The sequence below is a fragment of the Podarcis filfolensis genome, assembly GCF_964270895.1.
Source record: "Podarcis filfolensis genome assembly, chromosome: 6".
Classification (NCBI taxonomy): Eukaryota; Metazoa; Chordata; class Lepidosauria; order Squamata; family Lacertidae; genus Podarcis; species Podarcis filfolensis.
Genome location: NC_139609.1, coordinates 6,779,613 through 6,801,944, shown reverse-complemented (window position 1 = coordinate 6,801,944; position 22,332 = coordinate 6,779,613). Strand labels below are relative to the sequence as shown.

General features: G+C 43.9%; 2 protein-coding genes and 3 long non-coding RNA genes across 10 annotated transcripts in view; 3 read left to right on the top strand and 2 right to left on the bottom strand.

The window, feature by feature from the left end:
• The window catches only part of KIAA1614, a 41,436-nt gene extending 31,308 nt beyond the window's left edge, over nucleotides 1-10,128 (bottom strand). Inside the window, exon 1 of one of the 5 annotated variants that reach the window (XM_083621547.1) lies at nucleotides 9,765-10,128. The gene's annotated coding sequence lies outside the window, so the exon portion shown is untranslated. Of the gene's footprint in view, nucleotides 1-37; nucleotides 565-9,764 lie in introns of those variants that run through there. The other 4 variants (XM_083621551.1, XM_083621548.1, XM_083621550.1 and 1 more) reach the window with 4 other exon arrangements.
• On the top strand, nucleotides 496-2,521 carry LOC310765986. The gene is made up of 2 exons (XR_014549902.1): nucleotides 496-607; nucleotides 2,446-2,521. It is a non-coding gene; the product is annotated as an uncharacterized lncRNA (long non-coding RNA).
• On the top strand, nucleotides 4,610-12,154 carry LOC310765974. Of its 2 annotated transcripts, XR_014549886.1 has the most exons (4): nucleotides 4,610-5,457; nucleotides 5,825-6,235; nucleotides 9,278-10,419; nucleotides 11,440-12,154. It is a non-coding gene; the product is annotated as an uncharacterized lncRNA (long non-coding RNA). The 2 variants fall into 2 exon arrangements; XR_014549887.1 differs by lacking the exons at nucleotides 9,278-10,419; nucleotides 11,440-12,154 and adding an exon at nucleotides 7,619-7,930.
• Nucleotides 12,155-13,271: 1,117 nt separating this feature from the next.
• On the top strand, nucleotides 13,272-17,943 carry LOC310765991. The gene is made up of 2 exons (XR_014549907.1): nucleotides 13,272-14,039; nucleotides 14,691-17,943. It is a non-coding gene; the product is annotated as an uncharacterized lncRNA (long non-coding RNA).
• The window catches only part of XPR1 (xenotropic and polytropic retrovirus receptor 1), a 107,439-nt gene continuing 100,495 nt past the window's right edge, over nucleotides 15,389-22,332 (bottom strand). The window contains exon 15 of the mRNA XM_083621604.1: nucleotides 15,389-21,972. Within this exon, the coding sequence (XP_083477730.1) occupies nucleotides 21,912-21,972 (61 nt within the window). The 3' untranslated portion in view covers nucleotides 15,389-21,911. The remainder of the gene's footprint in view (nucleotides 21,973-22,332) is intronic.

The following is a 22,332-nucleotide window of genomic DNA, read 5'->3' as shown; positions in this document are numbered from 1 at the left end:
CTGAAGAAAACCAGGAGTCTCTTCTCACTTCGCTCACCTCCTCATGAGAGAAGATGCCAATACAAATATCGTTTTGTACACCATATATATATATATAGAGCACACGTTTAGGGAGCGGGGTGCAGAAAGAAGATGCACGTATAAATATCCTTTTATATACACATATAATATAAAAAAAGCACACGCTTAGGAAACGAGGGCGCCCCCCAAAAAAGCAGGGCCTCAAGATATAGGGAGGAGCACTCGGCCTCTTTCCCCAGCCAGGCAAAGCCCCCTGCGCCCTTGGGACCTGAGAAGCGGCATGGCGGGGAACGCGAGCCCGGCGCTCCCGCTCCCGACTAGGCCGCGGCGCCAGGCCTCGCCGGTCTTGACCGGGCCGGCAGGGAGGCCGAGGCTCTGGCGAGGCGGCTGAGGGGGGCGAAGCTGGAAGACCGCCGCTGTTCCTGAAACCCCGAAGAAGGGAAGGAGGGCGGGATGGCGGAGGAGGAGGAGGAGGGAGGAAGCGGGCTGGCTCTCGCTCTCTCTCCGCGGCCGCTGGCTGCCCTTCAGGAATGCGCCCTTCTCTCTCTCAGGGAGATGATGGCTGGAGTTGGAAAAGACCTCGGAGGTTGGGGACGACGAGGCAGGAGGCGAAGGCCGCTCTTCGGAGGAGAAGGGGGGGAAGCTGAAAAAGAATTATTATTATTATTATTATTATTATTATTATTATTATTCGAAATCCGCTCTGAGGAGAAGGGGGGAGGCTGAAAAAGAATTATTATTATTATTATTATGCGAAGTCCGCTCTGAGGAGAAGTTGGGAGGCTGAATTTCGAATAATAATAATAATAATAATAATAATAATAATAATAAATTCTTTTTCAGCCTCCCCCCTTCTCCAGAGAGCAGACTTCACATTATTATTATTATTATTATTATTATTATTATTATTATTATTATTATTATTAGGCCTCCCCCCTTCTCTTCAGAGCGGACTTCACATAATGATAATAATAATAATAATAATAATAATAATAATAATAATAATAATAATAATAATTCTTTTTCAGCCTCCCCCCTTCTCCTCAGAGCGGATTTCAAATGATGATGATAATAATAATAATAATAATAATAATAATAATAATAATAATAATGTGAAGTCTGCTCTCTGGAGAAGGGGGGAGGCTGAAAAAGAATTTATTATTATTATTATTATTATTATTATTATTATTATTATTATTATTCGAAATCAGCTCTGAGGAGAAGGGGGGAGACTGAAAAAGAATTATTATTATTATGCGAAGTCCGCTCTGAAGAGAAGGGGGGAGGCCTAATAATAATAATAATAATAATAATAATAATAATGTGAAGTCTGCTCTCTGGAGAAGGGGGGAGGCTGAAAAAGAATTATTATTATTATTATTATTATTATTATTATTATTATTATTATTCGAAATCAGCTCTGAGGAGAAGGGGGGAGACTGAAAAAGAATTATTATTATTATGCGAAGTCCGCTCTGAAGAGAAGGGGGGAGGCCTAATAATAATAATAATAATAATAATAATAATAATAATAATGTGAAGTCTGCTCTCTGGAGAAGGGGGGAGGCTGAAAAAGAATTATTATTATTATTATTATTATTATTATTATTATTATTATGTGAAGTCCGCTCTGAAGAGAAGGGGGGAGGCTGAAAAAGAATTATTATTATTATTATTATTATTATTATTATTATTATTATGCGAAGTCCACTCTGAGGAGAAGGGGGGAGGCTGAAAAAGAATTATTATTATTATTATTATTATTATTATTATTATTATGCGAAGTCCACTCTGAGGAGAAGGGGGGAGGCTGAAAAAGAATTATTATTATTATTATTATTATTATGCAAAGTCCGCTCTGAGGAGAAGTTGGGAGGCTGAATTATTATTATTATTATTATTATTATTATTATTATTATTATTATTTTACGAAGTCTCTGGAGGAGGAGGAGAGGTTGGGAGGGTGAAAAAGAATTATTATTATTTCTGTTACTAATATTATTACTATTACAATGCAAAGGCCGCTCTCTAGAGGAGGAGGGAAAGGTGAGTCTCTCCATATTTATGCACTCCGAGTTTTGCTTTGAGCCGAAGTTCAGGGCTCTGCAAGGATGCGGCCTGCAGCTTTTGCACTTGTTTGTAGGACTGAGCTTCTTTAAAAGCGACATTATTCCAAAACATACAGAGGCACAGCTCTCTTGTTCTCTCTCTGGATATTATTATTTATTAAATTTGTATACCACCCTTCATCCAAAGCTCTCAGGGCAGGGGAGGAATACAAGATAAAAGCAAAAGCAAAAGACGCCCTTCTTTTGGACGTTTTCATAAGATGTGTAAGAGCTTTGAAAATGCTTTGAAAGGGATAAGCTCGAAAGCAATTTGAGATGCTTAAGATAAAACGTTAAAATTATTTATTATTTACAGAAGATGCTACCTTTCCATTCAAAGAGATGCTCAAGCTAGTGTACGATCTACCATAAATCCTGCTAAACAATAAAAATTTTTTTTTTTAAAAAAATAATATTTATTCAAGATTTTAAAAGTTACAATAAGAAAAAAGAAAAAAAAAGAAATTTTAAAAAGACAGAAAAAAATACAAACATTAAAAAAAGGAAAAAGAAACAAACCTTTACATAACTTTCTTCCTTTACTTATTTCCTTGACCTCCTCACACCTCCCATTTTTGTATTCTAATTTAAATTGTTGTTTCAGCAAATCCTTCCAACCTAATTTTTATCTTAATAATTTGTTTTAAAATAATCCTTTATGTCTTTTTACCAATACCACATAAATTTCTTTTTCAAACATCTTATCAACAAAATCGTTAATTTTACAATATTTTTAAAAGCCACTTTTACTTTTACTTTATCCGATCTTTACTCTCATCCAAACCTAAATATCAATACTTATTCTTAAGACATTTCCCTAAGGTCGAGGAAAAAAAAATTCCCTTCCACGAATTTCCCAACTCTTATAAAAATAAAACAAAAAAACAACTTATATTATATACACTTTGAGTTCCCAATTTTCATTCCACCCATACCCCCTTCCCGGTTTCAGTCCCCAGCATAAATCCATCAATCTCAAAAAACCATCAACCCGGAGATCTTAAATCCGAGGCTCTTAAATCTCTCTCATGACTCCTCTGCCAGTCTTTTTGATAGTCTTTAATATTGAAAACCAAATTTCGGGGAGGCTCCAACCCAACAGCATCCACGTTCCTTCCAGCCAAACCTCCGTACTTAAAGGTAAGGCCTATAGGATATTCTAAATCTTGTTTCCTTCTTCTTTCAAATCCAAATGTCCCCATAGCTCCAACTTCCACCTGGATCAGATTTATAATCCAAGGGTCATCTGATCTCCACATAAGGAGATCTCTCCATCTTTCACTTTCCAATTCAGACCAGGCTTCCATCTTCGAAAATTTATTTCTCCTTGTTACCATCATGTCAGGCCTCAAATTGCAGCTCGCCTTTCGCATCTGCAGGGTTACGGCTCCCCCTTTCTTCTCTTCAAAGACAACATTATTCTCCTTCTCAAATTTCCCTGTTTGTTCAGTTAAATAAAATTCCTGTGCCAAGTTCTTATCAAGTTCATTACTGGTACTCACTCTTGTGTTCCAAGTTGTAACATTTGTAGTCAAAACACCTATTTGACCTTGCAACTTTCCCAAGAGAAAAAATGTCCTAGTCAGTTCAAACTGGATTTCCTTTCCGACTGCCATTCTTAAGCGTATCAAGGTCAAAAAAACAGTTTCTCAGCTGGTTCTTAATGCAATGTCCCAAAGCTCCCTCTAGGGGGATTTAAGTTTCTTTTTACTCCTCTCAGCACAGACCCAAAAGTCCCATACGTTAGATTGTAACAGTCCTTCCTTCTTTTTAAACATAAGCTTGTAGCAAATGTAGACAATAGAAACAAAGTCCTCTTATTATATCTTGACAGCTAGCTTGACAGCTGCCAAATTGTTCAATTCCTCATCAACGGGCTCTCACGGACCACTCCCGGGTCTGGGGGGGGGGTGGCACATCAATTCCCAAATTTAGTTCTCCTGCAGGCTCCCCTGCTTCCAAATAAAATTTCTTATAGTAGAATTAAAGTCTTTTACAGAAAAAAAATAAAACTCTCCACGACCTTAGTTGGAGGTTCTTTGCTTTAGATTATTTACAGAAAGGGGAGGCGGACTTCCTGTTTGGACCTTCCCCGATCAGTGCCGAATTTAAAAATATTTTAAAAATCCAATTTCCGTACTACTCACGGGTTGTTGTTTGAAATCCGAATGTCCACAGAAAAAAGTCAGCGCTCTCTGACAACGGCTGTGCGGCTTCACTCCGCAAAAATAGCAATCGATTCGAACACCGCGCCACTCACCCCGCGTCACTTCGGAACCCCCGAAAAGGGGTTTCCCTGTGAGTAGGGGGGCGCTCTTGGTGTGAGCCAAATCCCACGTTCCCAGGCTTCCTCCGCCTGGGATTTTTAGAGGGTCTCCGCCTTCGCCGCGGCGGCAAGACCCAATTTTAGCAGAGCGGGTTCCTCTGAATCAGAGGAATTCCGCCATTGCCGATGGCGCTGACCCGGAAGTCCTAACAATAAAAAAAATTAAAAGGCAGCAGCAGCAGCAAAGAAAAGAGGCAGCAGATAAAAGACTTTCACGAACAAGACAAGGGAATGAAAAAGAACAGATGGGCAGGTTAAGCGCCTGCCTGTAATGTTTTTGCACAGCAGCAACAGGCAGTCAGAGAAGGGGCAAAAGAGGCCTCCCAATCTCTTGGCAGGGAGTTCCACAGTCCAATCTTCTCAAGTAATGGTGAGTACTGGCCCCATTGGCAAAGCTGGAGGAGCCAGGAGAGAAATAGACTGAGCAAGAAAACAGTGGAGGGGGGGGTGTCCGTGGGATTTGGGGGGGCAGAAAAAGCAGGGAGCCCAGCATGTATGTGGAGCCAGAGCCTCAGCCCAGTATACCTGAAGGAGCATCTCCACCCCCATCGTTCTGCCCGGACGCTGAGGTCCAGCGCCGAGGGCCTTCTGGCGGTTCCCTCATTGCGAGAAGCAAAGCTGCAGGGAACCAGGCAGAGGGCATTCTCGGTAGTGGCACCCACCCTGTGGAACGCCCTCCCACCAGATGTCAAAGAGAAAAACAACTACCTAACATTTAGAAGACATCTGAAGACAGACCTCTTTAGGGAAGTTTTTAATGTGTGACACTTTAATGTATTTTTAATCTTTGTTGGAAGCCACCCAGAGTGGCTGGGGAAACCCAGCCAGATGGGCGGGGTACAAATAATAAATTATTATTATTATTATAAATGACAGGCAGAGCCAACAGTAATTCTGGTTTTGTCCCCATTTTCCTGAGTTCTACGACACATCACTGAGCCTGAGAAAGAGGAAGCTGATTGGCAGGACAGGGCACCAATTGCCCTAATGGACCAACCTCCGGTGGCAGAAAGAGGTACCGTATTTTTTGCACCATAACACTCACTTTTTTCCTCCTAGAAAGTAAGGGGAAATGTCTGTGCATGTTTTTTAGCGAATGCCTGCGGGTGGCGGGGGGGATCTGCTGCAGTCGTGAGCAGAGGATCCATGGTTCCCCTTCCTTCCCTCCTCCGTGGTTACAAAGCATGGATCCACATGGATCCTCAGGATTTTTGCATTGGGCTACTCCAAACTCACTGTCAGATCACATGTCTGTGGCCACAGCATGAACCACAAAAATCATATATCCACTATTTCGTTTAGAATATTTTTTTTCTTGTTTTCCTCCTCTAAAAACTACATGCGTGTTATGGTCTGGAGCGTGTTATAGAGCGAAAAATACGGTAGATCAATGGCAGCCTGGAGGCAACTGGAAGGTCAGGAGAAGAGTTAGGAGTATGAAGAGGAATGGGCAGAGCCTGTCATGTGGCAGGTTGAACTTGGCAGAACCAGAGCCTGCAGAGTCCAGAGTCAACCGGCCCCTTTGGAGACCAGTACTGGCTACAAAGGGTAGAACAGTGCTCCTGACGTGCCTTGCAACCCTGCAAAGTTAACAGCTCTCTTCCAAAATTGCTTCCCCCTCTCAGCTGCTGTCTGCAGGCAAGGAACAAAAGCGCTGCTAAGGCTACAATTGGATGTGATTAGTCCGTGGAAGGAAGGGCCTTTATTTAAAGCACTTGCTGTAGAAAGAGAAAGATGAAAGCCTGCTTGCCAGGATAATCTTCCCTGTGTCTACGTTCTGGTACGTCCTGAACCTAGTGAGGCTTAAGGCATAAAATCCACGTTAAAATTTGCTAGTTTTCCAGACCAGTAACTCAGACTTTGAATCCAAAGACTGCCATGTGGGGTCAAGAGTCTTTTCTTTATTTCTCCCAGGGAATTCATATTGATCTCTTGTTTAAATACTTTCCTAGTTGCTTCCTAAACAACCCAATTTCCCTTGTGCACAATAAGAAGAGCAAGGCAGACAAAGCAGCATTCTGTGTTCTCTCCTGTCCAGAGATCTGACCACCCTTTATGTGGCCATGTGTTGCTACAAAGGCTGAAAACAATAAGTTCACATAGCTTTGTGTGTGACTGAAGCTCTTTGTGTGGGTTATCTTGTAATTCTCCAGACCCCCCCTGTTTGGTAAGACACGTAGCAAGCATATATAGGGGCTGGGTGAGGCTGAGAAATGTTTAGGCTCATAGAATAGGAAGGGATCCCTTAATCCAGCCACCTGCTCTATGCCGAATGCATCTCCTGTACCCTGGACAGGTGGCCATCCATCCTCTGTTTAATGCAAAGAAGAGTCTACCATCTCCCAGTCAGTCCAATGCTGAACATCTTTTACCATTTGGAAGGCTCTCCTAACACTTAGCTGGAACCCGCTTGCCTTCAATACGGTTCTAGTCCTGATTTCTAGAGCGACAGGGAAAACAAGTCTGCTCCATCTTCTGTGTGATAGCCCTGCAGATTGTCTCCCCTTAATCTTCTCCAGTCCTACCTCTCCTATTTCCACCATTCATAGAAGACTGGTTTCCAAATACCTTATCATTCTGGTTGCCCTCTTCTGGATATCCTTGACTTTGTCAGTGTCCTTTCTAAAATGTGGCACTCGGGACTTTAGATGTGCCACATCATTTAGATGTGCCCGGCCACCGCAGAACACAGCGTAACGATTGCTTCGCCTGATCTTGGAATTACACTTGTGTTAACCAAACCTAAGACTGCCCCTCTATCATCATCACTGCTGGTTCACAGGCTGATCCATGAAGACACCTAAATACTTTTCACATGTACTGCTTCCAAGCCAGGTTTCTTTCCCCAATTCCACCTCACCTATTTTTTGTTACATTTATCCCTGCTGAATTTCATCTTGTTGGTTTCGGCTCAATATTTCAGGTTCTTGAGATGGTTTGGAATCTTCTGTTCTTGATGCGATTCTTCCCAGCATTGTGTCAACTGAAAAGTTGATAAGCAGCCCCTGACAAATCCCAAAATAGTGCCTTCCAGAGATTTTGTGGACTACAATTCCCATCATCCTCAGCTATAGGGAAGATGGAAGCTGTATTTCACAAAACTGGGGTGGGGGGGTGCGGCAGCATTATATTGGCTAACCAATATTTTCTCTTCTCACAACAGGCTAGCTGGTTTGAAATGACTCACACTATTTTAATGGATCTTGGGAGAAAAGCAATGACAAACCTAGACAGCATCTTAAAAAGCAGAGACATCACCTTGCCAACAAAGGTCCGTATAGTAAAAGCTATGGTTTTCCCAGTAGTGATGTATGGAAGTGAGAGCTGGACCATAAAGAAAGCTGATCACCGAAGAATTGATGCTTTTGAATTCTGGTGTTGGAGGAGACTCTTGAGAGTCCCATGGGCTGCAAGAAGATCATTCTGAAGGAAATCAGCCCTGAGTGCTCACTGGAAGGACAGATCCTGAAGCTGAGGCTCCAATACTTTGGCCACCTCATGAGAAGAGAAGACTCCCTGGAAAAAACCCTGATGTTGGGAAAGATGGAGGGCACAAGAAGAAGGGGACGACAGAGGATAAGATGGTTGGACAGTGTTTTCGAAGCTACCAGCATGAGTTTGAGCAAACTGCGGGAGGCAGTGGAAGACAGGAGTGCCTGGTGTGCTCTGGTCCAGGGGGTCACGAAGAGTCGGACACAACTAAACGACTAAACAACAACAACAAATTTTAATGGAAGTGCAGAATCATTAAGGAAGTGGGATCAGCCTCTTGGTAGATTTTTGGCTCATAGAACCACTTAAATCAGATAGAGTTTGTTTCATCACTGATCCTATACTCTGCTTAAGGAAGAAGTTTCCATCTCTAATTCCTATAACTATATAAGCTGCCCCTTTGGTTTCTTTTGCCTCCTTGGGACCATCCTTTCCAGGTAACCAAAGATGAGCCCTGTCAAGACTTCCACACTCTCAGAACATCTTTCTTGTAAGAACTCTGCACATGCTTTGAAACCTAAGACTACAGTCTTGGCCTGTCAGGGTTCCCCCACTCTCCTAGTGCATCCTCCCCAAAAAGGGCCAGTCTAGAAAGGCTCTCCCCACACCTTGCCAAATCCATCCAAGCTTCCAACCTCCCTGAATGGTGATTGTTTATCTAGCACCTTCCATGCGCATGGTGGTTTACTGAGTACAGTAAGACAGTTCCCTGCCTGAAGGAGCTTACAGTCTAAACTCCAGCACAGGAGAAATCGAGTCAAAGGAAGGTAAAGAATACATGGTTGTTGCAGGTGCTTAGGCTTATTTACGCACAAGGCTAAATGAGCGCATGGGAATGAGGGGTTTGTGGCTTCACAGAAAAGGTGGGTTAAGCCATCTAGGGAGAGCACAGCAGAGGCAAGATTCAAACCCAATGCCCTCCAGATTCATAGCTCAGCTTCTTAGCCACTGTTATACACCAGCTCTCAAACCAATTTAAACTTGCTTCCGATGTCGTAACCACTGTTACTGTCCTACAACAGCCATCCTCCACCATTGGCTGTGCTGGCCAGGGCTGATGGGATTTGTAATAATGAAATAATTATTATTAGTGCCACAGAGCAACAGCACCACATTTACTGCTCCCTCGTTAGCATTTAAAAGCAGCATACAACCACCCGTATATCAGTAAGTTGCTTGCAAGTGCGGTTTTTCTTAAAGTGATCCTGCTGCTTTCATTCTGATTCTGGTTAGGACACCCTTGCTTTGGGGGTGTCAAATGGGGCAGAAGATCCGCCACAGCCACCCAAGTTTCTTAGCTCACATTCTCTTTTTCTAACTCCCAATACAGCTGCCGAAGAGTAACACTGAAGATGGCCAAGACGTCATCTGGTGCGAAGGATGCATACATTGGATGGTGACGGAGGGGTTTTGTTTCACAATGCAAACGTGTTTTAAGCATAAGATAATCAAAGGTACAGCAGGCCATCAAAGGAAGTTTTTTTTTTAAAAAAATATTACCCTATGATGAAAAACCAGGCAGCTTTATTACACCAGTGTGTGGTGATGTAGAAGAGATTTTGAATTGCAGTACCGCACAGAAAATGCCAATCCAAGGTTTTTGTGCACCTCTAAATTTTGAGCTTGTTATCCTTTGGGATCAATAGAACAATAGCTGCCTGTAAGCATTAAAACACTGCTCACACAAATGCCCCAGGTTAAAAACACACACACACACACACACACCCTTTCCTTGCTTTCCCAAATGTATAGTTTTGTCTTTAGCTTAGTTTCGGATTAGCAAACCACCGTGGATGTTTTAAAGAAGCAATTCTTACCTGAATATTGATCATGCAGCCATTCCAGTTAAACCCAGCAGCCGGTGAGTTGACCGGAAAGGAGAATGGGAAGAGAAGGGCCAAGAGACTTTCCCTAAATGAAAAGGAATCCTCCGCTCTTCATTCTTGCTGTGTCCATAGCTGCAGGGCATCTGTCCCAAGTCGCTGGTTTAAGCTGCAGCTTTTGATATTCATGATTGGTTTCATAATCCCGATCAAAAAAGGGAAATCGCTAGGATTATGAAATTGTTTTAATCCACCCCTGCCCCATCCATGGCTGTTGACTTCAGCATCACCTCTGTTGTCGTCTTTAAGTGCTCGCCTAAACAGAAACTCCGTTATAGAAGTCCTGGTAAAGTGTACTAGAAACGCAAGGCCTGGTTTTTCCCTTTCCTTTCCTCCCCCCCCTTTCCCCCCCTTTTCTTTTTTTTTGGCTAACCGCTGTAGCAGCAGAATGGAATGTTTCAATTTCCGGTATACTCTGCCCATTTTGCAAATCTCATCAGGCTAAAGAAAACCAAGGGCTGATTTGTCGCTGGAGTTAGCACAGAGACTATTTTTGACAGAGGACATGTGCGACCGGCTAATGGGGAAGATTACAACCATGTTCAGAGGAGTTGTCGCTGTGTAATTTAAAGCTGGCATGGATAAGATGGTTAGTTAGACGTCCTAATTTTTGCTGCTGCTGCTGTTTGAATAAAGCAAGCGTTTGGTCTTGCAATACATGCACTGTGACTTTATGCAGCGCTGAAACGTACTCAAGGGAAAAGGGCAATTGTCTCCATGGGCATATCCACACACAATTCTTCTGCTAAATGTTATTATCCTTCTCACCCCCCTTTTATCACCCACAACTTTCAGAATTTTATGATTTGGTATCCACAGTGTTTCCTCCACACCAGCGGGCCATTCATATGACCGAGTGTGCTTATTTTATTTATGCATAGAACCACCACTTTCTCCATGCCTCCTACTTACGGCTTGTTGTTTTATTTTTATTTTTAGAATTTATATACTGCCCTATACCCGGAGGTCTCAGAGTGGTTCACAGAATAAAATTGAAATACAAAACCACAAAATACATAATCAAAATAAAAACAATAACCACCCCACCCAAAAAACCCACATTTTAAAAGGGCATAGGATCATCACAACATTTAAAGTAACAAACCTGGACAAGAGCCACTCGTTGGAAAAGACCATGATTTCAGAAATGTCTGTAGCAATATTTACTGGCAACCAAATTGGCCGGGTGCCTTTCTGATACAAAAACAAAAGTAGATTTGAAAGAAGAGTGGGAGGGGAGAAATTAGCTTTGGTTGTTGAGCAGATGTAATACTAGTGCTTCATGTTCTGCAAGGGAAAGACCTGTATCTAACATTGCAAACGAGTCCTCTTTGCGGAGTTTCATCTTCTTTCTTCTTGGCGCTGTTTCTACCACTGATGCGCTTCCACCAGAACGTTGTTTGTCGATTCCAGGGCCACCATGGCTTTCTGGCTCAGCCTCTTGGTCAGAGTCTGTATATCTGTCAGGGTCTGGAAGGATGCTTGGATCAAATTCATCATCACTTTCACTGCATCTTATTTATATAGTAGACAAAAAAATCTGGCCAGATCTACTGCACCAGCAACACCTTGGGGCGTTTTATCGCTCTCCTCTCCTTTCCCTTGACAGGTGCAGCAGGCTGAGCAGAGCATTTGGGACTGTTGAGTGGAAAGACAAAGAGCTGCCTTGGCCAACGGTATAAGAAGATCTGGAGAAGCACAGAGGAGGAAACTTCTCCTGGGGAACAAGAAGTCCAGCGACTGAGGAGTTAACACACTTCCCACCCACCACCCACCTCCACCTCCGCACTGCCTTGCAGTGGGGCAGTGGTGCTGGTTCCTGGGAGTAGGGGAAAGGAAGAGAAGTAGAAATTGGGGGGGGGGGACACCTCATTTCACTCCAAAGGCCTTTGATCCCTCCTCTGTTTCATTGCAAGCTTCACAAATGACTCAGCTGGGGTATAAAACTGCCAGGAACTGTTTTTTCATCATCTTCTTAATGGCCCTGGAACTTGCAGACCAACAAAAAACCTAGCAGTAGGCTAGACTTTCTGACGTCGCGCAAGTCCCTTTCCCTCTCCGGTACCGAGAAGAAGGTGGGTGTTAGAAAACAAAAAGCTGTTATATTCTGGAAATAAAATGTCTCTGGTGTGCCAAAGGGGCCCGTGGAGGTGTGGCAGTAGAACACCCCCGTCCCCATATGTCGCATAATCCATCAAAAACAAACTCCTCCCAAAATGGAATACTGTAGTCCCACCTTGGAAGAGCTTGTGTTCAGTTTTCATGTCCGTACCAGTCTTAACAGTGCTAGTCAGTAGTTTTTATCTCAAAGAGGGGAAATTGGGATGTCTGTGCCTCAAGCATGATGTCAAATGGATTCTCCCCCCAGAGTGAGTACCTTGAACCCTGCAAATATCCAGCAAATGGCTCGTGTGGGAGTGCCCTATATAGCGGTACCTCAGGTTACAGACTCTGCTAACCCAGAAATAGTACCTTGGGTTAAGAACTTTGCTTCAGGATGAGAACAGAAATTGTGCAGCGGCGGCACGGCAGCGGCAGGCCCCATTAGCTAAAGTGGTGCTTCAGGTTAAGAACAGTTTCAGGTTAAGAACAGACCTCCGGAACGAATTAAGTTCTTAACCCGAGGTACCACTGTACTGCCATCCTGCAGAAATTCCCTACAACTTTTGTTGTTTATAATGACCTCTTCAGTTAAATGCATCAATGCTTGGCAATTCACACTCCTTGAGATAGCCAATGAACCCCTTTGCTTTTGCTCCATTATGTTTGATCAAACAGAACTGGTGGTTTCAGCTGCCAATCCTGCACCAGCCCTTCCCCTTGGTCAGGTACAGGCAAACTCCAGCCCTCCAGGTGTTTGGGACTACAATTCCCATCATCCCTAACCACTGGTCCTGTTAGCTAGGGACGATGGGAATTGTAGTCCCAAACATCTGGAGGGCCAGAGTTTGCCTATGCCTGCCCTTGGTGCAGAAGAACTACAGTGACATTAATAGCGCATGTGCAACACTCATTTTGGGACACGGGTGGCGCTGTGGGTTAAACCACAGAGCCTAGGACTTGCTGATCAGAAGGTCGGCGGTTCGAATCCCTGCGACAGGGTGAGCTCCCGTTGCTTGGTCCCAGCTCCTGCCAATCTAGCAGTTCGAAAGCACGTCAAAGTGCAAGTAGATAAATAGGTACCACTCCAGCAGGAAGGTAAACAGCGTTTCTGTGCGCTGCTCTGGTTTGCCAGAAGCGGCTTAGTCATGCTGGCCACATGACGCGGAAGCTGTACACCAGCTCCCTCGGCCAATAAAGCGAAATGAGCGCCGCAACCCCAGAGTCGGTCACGACTGGACCTAATGGTCAGGGGTCCCTTTACCTTTAAACACTCATTTAAAGCACTCTTGTATTACCTTGTAAAGTCAGGGCTCCCCGCCCCCCACCAAAGAATCTTGGAAATGTAGTTTAAGGGTGCTGGGAAGTGTAGCTCTGTGAGTAGTTTAACAACTCTCAGCCCCCTTAAACCACACTTCCCAGGATCCTTGGGAGGGGGGCACAACTGCTACAATGGTGCAGGAGTGCTTTAAATTCAAAGTGTGCATGCAACCTCGGGAGATTCACTTTCAGCATCATTAAGAAAGATAGAATGAGAGACGGATTCAGTCCACGGGGCACAGAGCAGTTCCCATTCACTTCAACGGGGCTTGCAAAGCAGCACTTTCCAGAGAACTGCACTCATATTAATCGGTTGCCACTCAATTTTTCTACTTCCAAGTACAGTGGTACCTCAGGTTAAGTACTTAATTCATTCCGGAGGTCCGTACTTAACCTGAAACTGTTCTTCACCTGAAGCACCACTTTAGCTAATGGGGCCTCCTGCTGCTGCCGCGCCGCCGGAGCACGATTTCTGTTCTCATCCTGAAGCAAAGTTCTTAACCCGAGGTGATATTTCTGGGTTAGCGGAGTCTGTAACCTGAAGCGTATGTAACCCGAGGTACCACTGTACCAAGAATTCTTGGGCCAGCCCTGCTCACTGAAGTTCAAATGACAAGCAACTTGCGTGGCAACCTTTACAATCTGAAGGAGGAGGGAGCCTTTTGCATCGAAACGCACTATGTGCAATCACCACTTTGGATCATGCTTCTTATCCCTGCCCTGTACAGATCCTTCCTGCAGCCCAGCTGGTGCCAAACGTATTGCTCTGCTCTGCTCTGGACCATATCAGTGAGGCTGGGGTGTGTGTGTGTGTGCTGGTCCCGTGGGTTACCCGAGTGGCGAGGTCCAAGTCCGGTCTATGGTCAAAGGTGCAACGAGGAGGCAGTCTGTAGTAGCTGAAGCTGGGTGCAGGGCAGGGAGCCGGGTGAAGTCAGGAACAGGCTTGCAAGCAGGGAGCCAGGGCGGGTCAGAAGCTCAGGCAGGAAAGCAGGACAGGGTACAGGCGGGAACTAGCAACCAACAATGTTGCTCCCGCAACTTGGGACTGGGGCTGGCTGGCTTTTATCTGCCCCGAGGCATAGGGCGGCCACAGGTGACTTGCCTCTCCTGGCCTGGAGGCGAGCACTCCTCCTGTGGGAACTTAGTTCCCTCCACCTCTCTGCCCTGAGCCTCTGCAGCTCGGGAGAGGCTGGAGGATTACCGGACCCAGAGGCAACCTCAGCTTCCTCTGACAGGGCTGAGAGTGGAGCACCTGCAGGCAATGGGTCCTCCATCACCTCAGGAGCCAGAGCAGACTCAGCTGGTGCCTGCATCTGAGGATCCAGCACAGGTGAGGACCCTTCAGGCTCATGCCCCAGCCCTGGCTCAGCTGGTTCTGGAGGCGGGGAATCCTGTGCAGGCTGGGATCCCTCAGGTTCAGCATCTGAGTCTGAATCCCAGGCCATCACAGGGGGTGGGTCTTGTTGTCTAGGCAGCCCAGAACTGCCACACACACTGTCCAAGGAGGTCCCTTTGGTGCTGCTAATGGACTTCACCCCCACAGATGCACTTCATTTTTTCTCGAGACAGATGGGTGCCATCAAGAAGTGGGGAAGCAGTAACCTTGCTAGCACTTAGAAATTCCCCATAGGGACTTAATTAAGATGTGACATGCGTTACTTTTCGGGAGGGCAGTGGAAGAGCATCTGCTTTGTATGGAGAAGACCCCACGTTCAATCTCCATCTTCATGAAGGGTTGGGGAGTCCCCTGACTGAAACGTGGGAGAGTCACTAGCTAAACTGTCTTGACTCAGAATGAGGCAGCTTCCTAGGTGATATCAAGTTCTGTTTTTAGCTAGTATTTAGGATTTTTTATTGAATGGTGTATTCTTAAATGTTTTTATATAGAATGCTTAGGTTTTCTATTAAAGCAGCATAAAAACTATATACATAAAACAACAGGAATTTATCCAATGTAGGGTTATCTGAATCCACAAAGCTGTATTTTAAGGTGTTCCTTTTCTTGTCCCAGGTCTAGAACAGTCTATTCCCAGGTAGGTTGCGGCCAGTGTTATTATCATCTATATGTTCAAGAACCAAGTGGTCAAGGAGGGTCAGTTACTGTGCACAAAATGCAAAACAACGAAGCAGGCACGAAGTTACTGGAAAACAAAGCTTGTAATAATGAAAAAGACAGATTAATAAACCAATCACTTTTTTCCTTTTAAAAACACAAACCACATTAACTTTTTTTTTTTATACAACCATCTAGGAACTATGAAACAGTACCACATTGTGCATTTTTTTTAAACCTACTTATCAAGAAAGTTAATTCCACACTTCAGAAAAGTCTTATATCCATTTTGGGGGGGAGGGAGGGGAGGGAGAAGGAAACAGCTAATAGCGCAATCACGGATAACATCATCATGAGTCCAAGCAAGCGGCAAGTCTTTGTCCTCACCTTTTCCACTGAGCCAAAACAGGAGTGGAGAAGGGGATAGAGAAAGGAAGAAAGTGAAGAGAAAAGCACCCACAAGAGGACTAAATCACATTCCATAGTTACTTTTGACACCTATAGCTCAGGGCTTCAAACTTTATATAATCATCATGTAGACCAACACACTGGAAGGGTGTAGAGGAATGGGAATGAGGAAGAGCAGGGCAAAGGTGTGAACGAAAAGCTCGTTGCCACCTCCAAGCACCGTAAGAAGAATCTACACAGTATAAAGCTAAATAGGTTGGAGGGGATTTATCATACAGATTGGTAAGCAGGCTCATCCACTAGCCTGTATGGGCACGAGAGGATTACATTTTCAGTCTAATTATCAACCCTGCAGCTCCCTTTACCCACAACTACTCCGGCAGCGCAAAAAAGAAAAAAAACTTTTCTCAATCGAAGGCTTGGGTTTGCCAAATTACACACCCTGCAATCAGAAACTGTAAGCAGCCTGGTTGCTTTTTCATAGCGCTACTGGAGTAGTAGGTTCACCAGTCTTGCCCCAGAATGTGTGACATCTCTTTGGGCTCGTCACATTTATGGGGAGAGTTTTAATAGAAGAGCGGCAAAAAGACACTGGACACAGATATTAGCATTATGGAAATGACCCTTCCCTTCCAGATCAGTGAGGTCTTCCTCTCCTTTCCCCCTCTCATTAGCCAGCTGAGCCCAAAGCTCCAGTATTTAAGGCCGAGCAATTTCTTTCTCCACATGGCTGATCAGCTGCTTGCAGGTGAAAAGGATATATCAGTTCTGGTCAAGCAGAGATAGGGGCCTCATAGCCTTCTAGGTGTTGTTGAACTCCAACTCTCTGTAGTCCAGAAATATCTGGAGGGTCTTGGAAATATCTGGAAATATCTGTTCCCCACCCTGCCAAGTTTGGTGCTCATAAAGTATGAGGTCTGTCGTCACAGTAAAGGGGTTCAGTTGCCTTGTGTAGCTGCAACAGACACTGCTACCCCACCTCCTGCCAGCAACCAATCACGATTAGGCATTTTAATTTATGCCTCGGATGAATCTCAGAAAACTTTGGCTTTCCTCAACATTCTTATGGGAGTAGGGGATTATCACAGTAGCAATGTTGCCCCCCTGGAACACATCTTATTTGCCCCAGTTTACTTATGGCAATGAAAATCTGTGGCCCTCCTTGGTAATGTTTCCATGCAAAGGAAAACACACATGTTAAAACCGAATCATTTGTATCTTTGGGAAGATCTAGATCAGTGTTTTCAAACCTACCCTTTGTTGAACCTCGTCGCTGTGGGTTTCCTGTACTGTGCATTTGGTTCTGGGGCATATGCTTTAGGGGACAGTTTACAATGGATGTTGGCAAGGAACGCTGGACCTACTGTTGCCCCATGTAACCGCTCTCAGCAGCAGTACACTAAAGAGAAATAATAGCAGACAAATTCTATTTCGAGGAACCATTCCTGCAACTATTGACTTTCTAATTAAGGAGCACTAGCGTTCCAAGAAACACAATTTGAAAGCAACAGAGCTTCTAAACAAGAAAGAAGACTGTCCCCTGTTTGGGCTTGTTATCAGTGAATACAAGTGGAAAATGCAGCACCAAATGGAGATATGCTGCTCATTTTTCTGCAGAGCTTGCTTGCTTGTGGCAGTCAAGAAAACTGATCAACAGGGATAGCAAGCATGGTCTGAAAGATTATCAAAACCTACCTTTATTGTATGCAAAAAAAATTTGAATCCTGGTTCTAGAGGTGCAGGAAAATTCCTACTGCTCTCCATGACCTGGGAACCACCATGGAGAAGGAGGGAAAGAAGACAGCTGGGGGTCCTATGATTTGAGACAAACCTTTCCTCCATTCGCTCAAACACAAGAAAGCGGGAAACCCCTTTCTAAAAAGGAAAGCCAAAGTAGCAAAGTGTTTCTGCACATTCTCACACAAGATGCTTCTAAAATGCCCATGGTAGGCAGAAGGCAAATATCACTAACCTGCTTTCATTTAAGCCACGTATCTCGATTTTTCTAACATAGCTCCACCTAAGAAAGTTGCAGAGAGGAAGACCACCCTAAGCTTAGAGGCTGCTGAAACAAAAGCTAGAGATGAACAAGCTTCTAAGACAGTCGAAAGTCATTTCAGAGAGGCATTGTTCCACAGACAAGTCTTTTGTCCCTGTGTCACCTCAGGCTTAACATGTTTTACCAATTAATAAAACCTTTACAGACTGCTGATTAGAGGGGGAAGTGGAATGGGTTAACACACCAGAAGCAACATTCTCCTAATGTCCATGGGTTGGGGGGACGGACCACTGCATGTCTCCATCAAAAGACAGCCTTTTCAACTCAGGAAGCAGGAAGCAGTGTCCTGGCAGTCCCAATACTCCATCTTTAAGTTTAAACCAGCTGGTTTTGTGTTTTTTTTAAATGAGGGGTTCAGGGAATACCACCTTTCTGGCACAGCTGTGGATCCCACTCTGCACTGACCGCTGTAAGAACGAAATAAGAAATTCAGAGAAGAGGCTCTTTTAAAAAAATGATTCCAGAAGCATGAGTGACTCATTTCAAAACACCTGAAGCAGGAAGTCAAGGATCTTGTCCACAGCTAGCCTAGCATGCTTGATATGCAATCTGTAAAGGAATTCCAGTACTGGCAAGACCTGCAATCTCCTAGTTCGTATGTTACATATAGAAATCCGAGTTAGTACTGAAACTCCCATTCTTTTAAAAATCCATACTGGAATGGAATGCCCAAGGCATTACAGCAGCTAAAGCACCGCTGGAAGAAAGACTGTAAGGGCTTCCTGGCAAAACCTGCCACTCCAAACAGTAGTCTTGAATTTTGCCTTCTTCTGAGAACGTCATTAATGTTGGGAGAGTGAAGACTATCCCTCTGTATCAGAATCAAATGCAACAATGCAATGCCCACAAGAATTGAGAAGGGTTCCTATAGACACAAGGTCTGGACCAGCTGTGCATTTGTTTCCGGATAAGCTGGATGCATCCCGCTGCTAAGAATAGCTTTTTTTCAGAGTACTGATAACAGCATAAAAGGGGCACTCTTGCCCGTGGCATGTTCCATTCCTATTATCTAGTGAGCAAGGCTTTTCAAGTTTTTAATGCTGCAGAAACCTACAAGGCCCATTTGGCCAGAGATGATGCTATGACCAAGCGCAGAAATCTTTGCATGTGCTCCTAAGGCCAATGACGTTTGCCGGACACTGTTTTCAGTTCTCTTTATAACTATCAGCTGTCTCCAGATAAAGCCTTTCCTTTCATCCTACCTGAGTTCATGGGCTGCTGAGATTTCTCCAGCGACTGACTGCTCCTCCTACTCTACCCTTGTTCTTTCAAACCTCTCTGCCAAGTTCCTTCTACACTAGCTTAAGAAGCGTTGCATTGCTTTGGCAGGTGACACATGATTTGCTCAGACCAGCATCCCAAGGGTATGTTGATCCTTTCGCGCCGTTAATCTTCCTAAATTTTATAATTAGTCACCATTATTCTCAGACAGTCAGCGGTAATTATCAGTTAACAACCAGATTGCTGCATTAAAAAAAATAAATCAACTATTTTCGTAAGTAAAATACAAACATAACAAAGCCAACCCCTGGAATAGAAAAAAAAGAACAAAGCAAAAACCCTTGAAATATCTCAAAGGTTCTCCTTAATTGCAAATGCATCTTGTCTGAGAAAGGCAGCACGGCTAGGCTGGAGCTTCTGAACCCCAGGAGGACATGCAGGGTCCTATTGTCAAAAACTGTTCTCAGAATTATTTCCTCTTGGAGTAGCTTGGTTTTCGAATACCAAATGGGCAGAAGAACTCACACTGCACAACTCCCATGTTTTCCAGCAACATCCACATACCTCTCTTCCTGGCCATCCATCATGTTAAAATTTGTGGGGGTTTTTTTTTTGCAGTTCTCCCAGCAATTACCTTAATAGGCTAAAGCACAATACAAGTGACTGTGATTCTAGGACTCACTCTTCTGCCTGCTAAGAGGCCCTAATTTGCAGCCACTGTTTTGCTGACTTATTTTGCTCTGTTGAAGAGTAGCAGATTCCAGTCTCTAGTTCCTCTGGGCTACAGGCACGTTATGAATACTTTTTTTTTTTTATTTAAGCCACAGTTGCCCTACAAAATAAATTTTGTTAATGGCTTGAGAAGATAAGTGGGCAATAAATAGGTAAGCAAGGACACAATTATCAACTAAGAAAAGGGGGGGAAGGTTTAAGGAGGAGGAACCCTCTTTGCTTAAAAGTGTGCCTCTGATCTGCAGACCCTAGACGACTCCGCAGGAGAAAAGGAACTAGCAAGAAGTTACAACCTGAAATGGCTAAAAAAGAGAGAGACAGACAACACAGTCCTTGCTGTGAAGTCTTGGAATAGAGACAGAGTTCAGGGAAATTTAGTAGCTTCCCCACTATATGGTGTTGACCTCACATACGCACACACTGTGTAACAGAGCACAAATAAGATTTCGTTTGCTAACATTAAGCACAAATGCGTGGCATACACAACAAGGCTTGCGACTACGAGGGGTGGATATGGTCATCTTAAGACATTCATGCTGCTCTATCCTATGGGCTCTGGAGGCCAACGTGGATTAAAACAAAATCAAGCTGGAAACTTTTTCCTAAAGAATTTTCTAAACTGTATGGCCATCTACCCTTACTCCCATTAGCAGTGCCACATAATATAATACTTGCAGAAGTCAGGTCTAACACTAAGCTTGGCAGGATTTGGGGTAGATAGGTTAAAAAGAAGAAAAGAAAAGAAAGCTAACCTGAGGATGTTCTTGGCCAGTGATTGTCAGAAGAGTATTTGCCAAAGTATGGCAAAAGTTTTTTTTAATTATTATTATTTTTAAAGCATTAAAAAGCCCTTTCTATTGCAATACCAATTTCCGAGACCACAGTCTCCAACTCACCTAAGTGACAAGGTCTTGAGTGTCTGCCTAACCCCCATTTGGATTGATGAAGGCATCATTCTGTATCCCCAACAAGGCAGACCACTTCTTCACTTAATCCCAAGTTTCACTCCTATTATGTAGCTGAAGTAAATGGAATAATGCATGTATCCCCTGTTTAAAAGGGTAATGTCCTAAAGACTCAGCTCATTAAAGCAAAAAACTTTTCCTAATCTACAAACTAAGGCTTTTTTTGCACAGGTATCTGAGGAACTGCACGGGATTAACCTCCGTCAGAAAGCTGAAGATCATTTGTACTACTTCTGCACAGCTACATTTAAAAAAACAAAAACCCAAAGAGAGACAAGGATGATCCGGCTAAAATCATGCCCAGGTTTCTGAGGGACCGGCGGCAGCGGCAGCAGCAGCAGCAAGTAAAACCCACAAGAGAAACTTTGGTTTAAAACAAATCAAATGGAAAAAGAGAAAGAAAAAGTCAGGTCAAAGCGGTGCAAATTCTCTCATCAAAGAGGTATTTTAAAGGGCGTAACCTCACAGCAAGAGAGATTCAGGATCTACATCCCCTCCCCCCCACCACTTGCCTTGTTTTTAGAGAGCTACCACCTTCATTGCACAGGACTCGAAACCATTCTCTTAGAGTTGTTAACTATCATAAATAATGTGAAAACTATGTGCAACAAATACATCGTATTTCCAAAAAATTATAAGAAAGTCACATCAAATTAAAAAGTAGCTTCATGAATGAAGGTACTGCCCTAAGTGCACTTTCCCGGCAAGTGCAACCAGTGCCTTGGTGCTGGGATATGAAGGAGAACACCAAAAACCAGAGCATGAGCCAGAGTTAAAAATGCAGGTCCAGCTTTAACCCGTCAAAACTGGACCGAGCAGAGACTGAGTGAGTTCTCGGTAGAGTCCCCTCGGGGAGTCCCGACGATGCTTCCTCATCGAAATTGTATGTCCTTGAAGCGATTGAAAACAATCTTTAAGACAGTTCCTTCCATAAGTGTCCCTCTGATTGGCAAAACGAAGTAACCTTTTTATTTTAAAAACAAGAAATCAAATTAAAACCAGAAGAAAAGAAAAGGAAACACAGTGAGCTTGTTGGAGTCCATAGGATCCGGTCCGGAAGAGCTCAGAAAGTGTGTTCAGATTTTTCTCCTGTTTTCTGCTGGAAATATACCAGAAGTTGGGTTGTTGTTGTTGGTGGTGTTGTGCGGGGCGGGGGGGGGGGCAGGGAGAAGGTAGTAAAGCGAGAGAACACAAGGGATGTGGAACTTGGTTCTGTGGACATTTCATGTGTTTGCTTCGTCATCTGTGTCTTCTATTAACACCTTGGTGTCACGAGACTTGGACCTGGGAAAACACAAAATTAAATACAGCTGAAGAAAAAATATATAACACAAGATAGAGACTTTGTTGTCTTGCATGAGGATAATAATTACCGTATTTTTCGCTCTATAAGACGCACCAGACCACAAGACGCACCTAGTTTTTGGAGGAGGAAAACAAGAAAAAAATATATTCTGAATCTCAGAAGCCAGAACAGCAAGAGGGATCGCTGCGCAGTGAAAGCAGCAATCCCTCTTGCTGTTCTGGCTTCTGGGATAGCTGCGCAGCCTGCATTCGCTCCATAAGACGCACACAAATTTCCCCTTACTTTTTAGGAGGGAAAAAGTGAGTCTTATAGAGCAAAAAATACGGTAATTCATTTTT